Below are 8,272 nucleotides of genomic sequence, written 5' to 3'. Positions count from 1 at the left end.
GTTAACAAAAAAAAAAACAAGCAATGATATGAAAAACAGTTCTGCATACTTACTATAAACAGTATTAAAATGAGATCAGGTCAGTTACATGTGTATTACAAGGCTCACATTAAATGAGGTGACGGGTCTAAAGCAGCCAGAGAAAGTTACCACAGTGTGGAGTGGACGCATTTTTCACTCAAGTGTCAGCTTCATGTGATGCCACATGGAGAGCACATTCTTCTCATTCAGTGTGTCACCGTAACCAGTTTGGCGTCTTTCTTCGTGTGAATCACTTTTAACAGGATGAACTGTGGCACAGAAACACAGGAGCTCCTACAGCGGGGCTCCCTCACCCATCATTGGCAAGAACCATTTCACTGTGGCCTTTCTGGACTCGTTGAGTGTTAAAAGTTTACAGAACAGATGCTGCGTAGCCATTCAAGACTGTATGTACAATAATGTATGTACATCTAAGATAGTAGATGTAACTTAATGGGGTCTATAGTTTATTTATATATACAATGTATTTTTTTACACAAGTTTGTGTCAAGCGTGATTGTGTGTCTGGAATTTCAGGACCTTTCCACATGTGAAATGACTACATTAGGTACAGTATGGCAGTCTACTGTACATCAGATATCACTTTCTCCACAATCGTGTTAAAAACAAAACATTTGTGTTTGAACTTGCATGGAGGATAAAAGGACTGTAAAGCTGTGACAGAAGAACTGAGATGATAAATCTGTTTTGTGACCCCCAACAAAAGTCTCTGCAGCTGTGAGGTTGGGGAATGTGGGGCTTTCGGTGACCAATCAGGCCAGCTGACATGTCAGTCAAGCTCGTGGCAGGTCTTGCTCATGGTCGTGGCCTTCAGAGCATGGCTGCTGCATCTGCACCACCACAGTCTCCACGGTGACTTCCTCCTCGCTGTCGCTGCTGTCCAGCTCGTCGTCCTCATACTCAGAGGAGTCCTGGTCATGCTCCGAGCGGGACGCTCCGGACATTGTGCCAAAGGAGTGGGCGCTGGTGGAGGCCAGGGAGCGCAGCAGGGGGGTGCTCTCAGACACCTCTTCATTCTCATCAGGGCCACTGTCCCCCTCCTCTGAATCAGAGTCAGAGTCGCCCTGTGAGGGGACCACCTTTTGCTTGCACACTGGGCATGTCTTCTTAGTTTTGGTCAGCCAGGGGTCCACACACTTGCTGTGATAGGCTGTGGGGAAAAAAAGGGCATTCTGATTATCCTGAACCCCACATACACCATGTCAAGGAACTGCAGATGTAGCAATGGAGGCTGCAAATAAAATGATTAGTTGGGCTTTTAAAGGGGTACAATGAAATCCTAATAATTGACAGTACCTCTGGTCATTGATGTTTGTCTCTAAACAGCTCAGGTTAAAGCACAAAGTGACACCACAGGACGTTAGTTATCACTAAAAAGGCCATAAGAATCAAAACAAAAATAATTCTTTTCGCATCTGATCTTACATATCAGTCCTTGTGTCAAGGTCTGAAGAAGAAGTCTATCTATTACGTGTGGTGGTGACTCACCATGAGAACATGGCAGGACTCTGAGCTTGTCTCCCTCTTCATATTCGTCCAGGCAGATGGCACATACATCATAGTTATCCCCTGAGTCAAAAAGAGAAGATAAGTTCAACTTTTTACGCAGCAAATTTGCAAAAAGGCGATTTACTGGACACTGCTTCCCCTGTTGATATCACAACCCTGATGGATTAAGCGGTTTAGAAGATGTATGGAGGGATGGTGGACGTGCGTTGTTGTCAGATAGCCGTATACTGGCAGAGCTACACACATTCATTCAGCTGATTTTGGTTTAAACCCAGATACTGAAGTACACAAGCGTTATCATGCATCCAGTGACTATAAGATAAGTGGGATAATCCACTTATTTTTCAAAAACTGCACACATTGTTCCAACAGTTTGGAGATATGTTGTCATGTGTACACAGAAAATGAACTGGTTGTGTTGTCCTCAAGGTTACTGAGGTCCATGATGTTTCAGGACCTCCAGGTGCCTCATGAGCCTGCTTTCCTTCAATTTGCTGTCACTTGTCCAAACACATCCCTACTACCCACCCACCCACCCAGCTCTCAGCCTGCAGGCAGAACAACTCCTAACCTGCCAGCACCTGACAATACAGGAGGTACAAAGTTTCTCTGCATACTTGAAGCTGAGGAATTTATCAGCGCACTCCCCTTTGAGATTCCACAGTGTTCTTCTCTTTTTACTTTCCTGCCCGGGCTTGAGGGAGGTGGAGGGAGCGGTGCTGTGGGCCGGTGTGTTTATGTAAGCTCTAAATGAGCATGTTTTCCCCGCCGACTGGGCTCTGTGTCTGTGCCAGGGCTGCATGTGACCTTATAAGGATGGGAAGTCACATCAACTCCCCCTCCTTCCACCCCTTCCCTCCTTCCTTTTCTCTCTGAGCATCAGCAACTTCAGCCGAAGGCTTCAACTTCAATTGGGCTCCTTCCTCTTTAACGCGTTCAGCTGTTTTTAGCTCAAACATTAATGACACATTATCTTCATCTTTTCTCAGCCAACACACATTGCTCTGACATTGTTCCTGAGCAGCCTCCATCTTTTCCTGTCTCTCTCACTAACAGTGGAGGACAGTCAGAGTGAGGGTGAGGGCGCGTTTGTGCAGGCATGGCTCCAGTATGCAGCCAGGAAATGCTCAACTGTGGCAATAACTGCGCTATTCTGAGTGAAGCAAAAAAAAACTTTCAGTGGCTTTCTGAACTTTGTGTGGTGAACTCTGAGGACTGCTGTGGGGAGAAGATGAACTGGGCTGAAGATGGTTTAAGGATAATATTTTTTGTCATGTAATTTAAATGCTGCTGGCACCATGACTCTTTAAGAAATGTTGTCTCAAAGTGTAAAAAACCTGCACATGCAAGTCCAGGCCTCTATGTATAGTAGTGAGAAACAGACAGAAGGTAAGGGCAGAAGATAACTCACTCTGGTTCTGCTGGACCATTTACCATGTGTTGATCAAAGAGCCTGCTGTGGACTCCTCATTGGGAGAATCTCTACCACCACTGTAATGTCATTACTGTGACCTGCACATGTGAGCTGAGATTCACTCTACACGAGTTGAGTTATGAGTTACTGAGCACGTCTGCAGCACTGTTTGCAGCTGCTGTGTTACAGTTAAAGATAAACACTGTGAAGATGATTACTCTTCATCAGGACCCCAGAAACTACTGCTCTGTTTCACAGCAGGTTTTCCACCAATAGATTTTCCCTCACAGGAGCTCTTTCCAAAGAGAAACCTGGCAGAAGCAACACAAAGATGAGCAGAACAAGAAAGAATCAAGCAAAAGCTGGTTGAATTATTAAAGTGGAGAGACATTGATTTAATAAGTCACCTTGTGAGTGTCGATTGCTGCACTGAATATGGAATGCTTCCTGTACACAATCACACCAGCCTTCAGCTCTTGTGGTGAAAAAACACTGAACATACACCAAAATAAGCATGCATCTGTAGTTATTTTTAAAATGCAGCTGACTTGCCAGCTTGCCCTTTCCACAGCAGTTGAATCCATTCTCACACTACCTTTGCTGCTGGCTCAACGGTGCACTAAAATGCCCCGCTGTTCAGCATCTGTACCTTACTGGACAGAACAGTGAGGTGCAATCAAGATCTAACAGCTCCCCCCCTGAACAGGCTTTGTGGTGGGCTTTTGTAACTGTCTTCAAACCATGGAAAAATATGGAGAATTAAATGACTACTGCAAAGTCATTCCACCTGGGGATGAATGCAGATCGTACCTTTTCCCACTAAAGACAAAAACCAGATGTCAGAAGGTGTTTCTTCCTTCCCAGTGTATCTGCCGTGCTTTAGATTCAGTCAAATTTTTAGTTGGGTGGAAATAAAAGATTTTTCTAGGCCCCACAAAAACGTCTAGCTCCCTTTTGGAAATCTCTCAGACGCTGGGAATCCCTTACATTTACGTTTTGGGGCCAGTAGCACATGTTTAAAGACTCTGGGAGCCAGCACAGCTCCTCTCTGCTCTATTTTTCATTAAGCAGCCAGCCAGCATTCCTGGCTCTCAAAGGAATCATGCTGTCCTACTGAACTTCAGCTGAGCAGTGAATGTGTGCAGCAGAGCTACAGCGCAGTTTGACAGAAAAGTGAGTGAAAAGTTAAAAAAAAAAATGCATCTCCACTGCTTGAGCCAACCAGACAAGAGCAACTTAGAGACAGAGAGAGCTCCTCTTTACTGACATCAACATGCTTTGCACACAGACGGCTGAGACACTGCAGCTGCTCTGTTCAGCGTCAGTGAGTGTGCTTTGCTCCCTGGCTTTGAGTTGGAGCTCTAGGGAGGGGTGGAGTGACTCATCATACGCAAGCAGCAGGTCAGGGGTCAGAGGCTCCTCAGACTCGCTCAGTCCAAAAACAAGGGTCAAAAACAATCTCCTGCTCCTCTAGCTAGTTTAATCAGTGTGTGTGTCTGTTTCTGTCTTCTTGACACTGGCTGCTGGTGAGTCTCACCGTCCAAAGGACCAAAACTCACTGACAAACGTCAGGCTTACAGTCTAAGTGGGATGACGCAAGGCTCTGAAATAAAACCAGAGTATAAGTCAAGTTAATGGCAGAGCGGCGCTGTACGCTGACAGCCGTGGCAGCTGGTATTACATAATGCTGTACATTGACACAGATCTTATGTTGAATGCTCAGACTGGCATTGTGCACCAATTACATGGGTACCGTGGTTTTCATTAGGGTATTGTGCTCTAACTATACAGGCCTCTTTGTATTTGTCTACTGCTCATTTCAGCCTGCGTGGACTCATTTTAATTTCCATACATGCGTGTCTGCTGCTATCACCATTTCAAATCCAAATGTTAAACAAACACAGTCGAGTGGCTCACTGCTATTATCATCAAATATAATAAAAATGAAACAACTAATAAGAGCACACTAATGTGAAATATGACAGGCGGATGTCCACATGTAAGCTTCCCTGCCAGAGACGGTGGATAGTGTGCAGATACTCTGTTTGGACGAAAGGCATCCTGTCAGCAGAGCAGGAGCAGCCAAGGATGTGGCGGACTGGCTGGCTGGCAGGCATCTTCCTCCAAAGACTTCACATGAAGAGGCATTTGCAAAACACACATTGTAAAGTCTACTAACTGGTTTGTGTGTCTATCTGGAAGGTGTGACACAAGGATCCGGGTTTATTGACTGCTGATGTACTGGCGATTACTGCAGCCAGGAGAAAAATCTAATTAGACAAGAAGGACAAATCTAAGGTGGAGCTGAGGTGAGACAAGCACCAATCTATACTACATCACAACCAAACACATACTGCAGTAATATGGTTTCAGTGTGAATACATTCAAATAAAATATAATAAGTTATTGACACCATAATGTTACTGAAAAAATGTAGGTTAAAAAAAACTAAAGACTGATTTGACTTCAGCTCAATTTGTGCAATTATAACTGCATTTCAGAAGAAAACAAATAATTAAAAAAATCCACTCTGTGATCTTCACAGCTTTAAAATCAGCACCAACACAGCACCCTAGCTGATCAAGGCTGCCCAGTGCCTTCAGAGTCCTAGCTCAGCATTATGTGCTGCAACTGAGGCCAAGGGCACCATTAGGCATCCTTCCCACACACACACACTCACACTCACTCACTCCCTCACACATACACACACTGACTCACTGATGTACCCCAAATTTAGGCACGGTGCCCAAAATCTCCAGGATGGGAACTGGAGCAGCAGCAAGTTGTGAGCATCACATTTGTGTGACTTGTGGGGCACGAAGCAATGCCACAGCTAAAAATGCCTCAAGTGTGACAACATAGTTCATAAAAAACAAAACAATCTGCTGCTGTAAACAACCACCACTGGCTGTCTGATAAGCTCTGTGATTCTAGCTCGTCATTGTTAGGACCTACAGTGAGCCTGTTTTTGTTTGTTTTGCCACCGAAGGGCCACGCCAGACCATGTTGAATAATACTGAGATTTAGCATTGCCACATGCGTTCTTACTTTGTCAAATCGTGGCACGTACATTTCCACAGTGTTAGGGCTTGAAAACAAACAGCTGTATCAGTAACACAAACTCAAATGTGTTTTGCTTGCAGCGGCTAAGCCTCAAGCTGTTTTATTATAATATTGGTATTTCTACAGTCTTATCATTTTTGGCTGTCTTAACATGGCTTCATCTGGACACATGACAAATTGATGCTCTTCCCCTTTAAGAGGCTGTAGACACAAAGGATATCAAAAATCAAATGTTCTAAGAGGTTAAATCCTTTTGTTAGAGGTCACACTCTTACATGGAACAAACACTGCCTAACCATACACCCCCCTTAGACAAACGACGCACTGTGCCACTGTTACAGCCTGCCCATGCTCAAAGCAGGGCACCTGGTTGATTGCCAAGCTAGCATTGCTCCAAAGTGCAGGGCTTAAAAGGTGATTAGGTAGAGATTTGGTGTCCCCTTCCTGTGTCGCTGAACGCTCTGACTCAGCTGACAGGAGTGCCAGACATCACCCCAGAGGCTGTTTCCTGGACATCTGAACTCCCCTGCAGCAGCCAAGGTTGACTGTAGCGGTGCCTGGTGGAAACCCTGAGTCAGAGTGGGTGCTGCCATAAGTGCGCACAACCACAGAGCCTGATGTGACAGAAACGGCAATCAGAGCAAACAAGCGCTACTTTAGGCCGTTGCACATCACGTGCATCTGTTACAGCCGGCCAGGGAGGAGCAGCTCAGCCCCCCACCTCAATAATACCATCTTTGCAAAGGGGGATACTTATTATTTATGCACCACCCATTCTCTACACAACTCCCTGGTGTTCCCCCTGCACAGCTGACTGCAGTTAGGGACTTTCCAATCTGCAAAATACAGCTGCTGGAGGAAATACAGCCGGCACAAAAAAAAACTCCAAACACAGAGACACACTTATTTGACCGTAGCACAAAGAGGATTTGCATTTCAAAACAATGCTATAGCCAGCCTGACCCTTGGACACGAGGAAAAGCCAAAAAGGGCTCCAGTAATTTGTAGTCAGCTGCTCAAATTCCCACTAAGCAAAGATTTTTTACTGTATTATCCCATTCTTTTCTTTTCTATTATACAAACCAGCAGCACACATTTCACAGGAAGGTAAAAACAAAAAATACACCCAACCAGGCCTCCTCTGGCATTCCAAACTATCAGTCATGTGTCTACTCTCAACAGAGAGAAGCTCTAATCAGCCACAGTGGGCTTTGTAGGAAAAAAAAAAATCAAGTTCATATTAATCCGATTAGCTCCAAGGTGCAGAGCTCTGAGGAAGAATGATGTGTCATGCAGCATTGATGTCACCTTTGTTCAGGGATGAATCACGTGAGAAATGAATAAAGAGAACAAACAGCATCACTACTGACTCTAATTGGTCAATTCTTAGAGATCTCACTCTCACACTTGAATCCCTACTTATTCTTATTCAAGACCATTAATGCTGCCAGAATGGTACAGATGTGCACAGACCTTAAGGCTTTGAACTGCTACAGATCTACAGCTGAATGCAAGATGCTTATTATTTGTGTGAAATGACTACATTTGTATTGTGACAGTTACTGTATATTTAGAAGTTTTAGACTGCTATCCTACCCTTCTTGTACTTGTGGATGGGAAGTTTCTTCAGCTGATCTTTACGCAGACGGCTTCTCCTAGCCCTGTGTCGATCCTGGACAAACTTGGTGATCTAGTGGCAGTGAAAAAAGAGGAAGACGTCAAAATCTTACTGTAATTCTTACTGTAACGTCTGGATGTTTTTTTTTTCTGGGTGATGTCTGTATAAGGGAAGCTTTAGGAAGAGCGCAGCAACAAGTGCTGGACTGAATATTGCTGTTAACGTTATATTTTCATGATACTGGGCTCACAAACCTGTTGTTTATATGAATTTAACAAGTGGCGATTTAGTGTATACAGTCTTTCAAATATGCCAAGTGGAGCCACAGCGAAATACTTTATGAGCTTAAAAGGAGATGCCTACCATAAAAACCACAATGAGGATGAGGCAGATTCCCACAATGATGAGGAAGGGGATTAGGTAGTACTCCAGTGGCAGGCTGAAGTCTGGCATGAGGACCACGTGTCCCCTGGAAACACAAGCGAACACTGTCAGGTGTGGGACACACGGCAGACATTAACCTTTAGGTGAGGCAGATAGCATGTGAGTGACAGCGACTTACACAGAGGATGCATTAGAGTTCAGTGTGGATTTTCTTTTTGTGGTGTAGTTCGGTGGAGCAGTCA

General features: G+C 44.6%; 1 protein-coding gene across 1 annotated transcript in view; it reads right to left on the bottom strand.

The window, feature by feature from the left end:
* Window positions 1–8,272, bottom strand: part of rnf13 (ring finger protein 13) — a 31,938-nt gene continuing 23,666 nt past the window's right edge. Inside the window, exons 7-10 of the mRNA XM_028403240.1 lie at window positions 8,010–8,115; window positions 7,625–7,718; window positions 1,531–1,611; window positions 1–1,192 (exon numbers count right to left, since the gene is read on the bottom strand). Coding sequence (XP_028259041.1) covers window positions 816–1,192; window positions 1,531–1,611; window positions 7,625–7,718; window positions 8,010–8,115 — 658 coding nt within the window. The 3' untranslated portion in view covers window positions 1–815. The remainder of the gene's footprint in view (window positions 1,193–1,530; window positions 1,612–7,624; window positions 7,719–8,009; window positions 8,116–8,272) is intronic.

The sequence above is a fragment of the Parambassis ranga genome, chromosome 4, assembly GCF_900634625.1.
Source record: "Parambassis ranga chromosome 4, fParRan2.1, whole genome shotgun sequence".
Classification (NCBI taxonomy): domain Eukaryota; kingdom Metazoa; phylum Chordata; class Actinopteri; family Ambassidae; genus Parambassis; species Parambassis ranga.
Note: the sequence above shows the minus strand (reverse complement) of the source record. Positions and strands in the feature narration are given on the sequence as shown.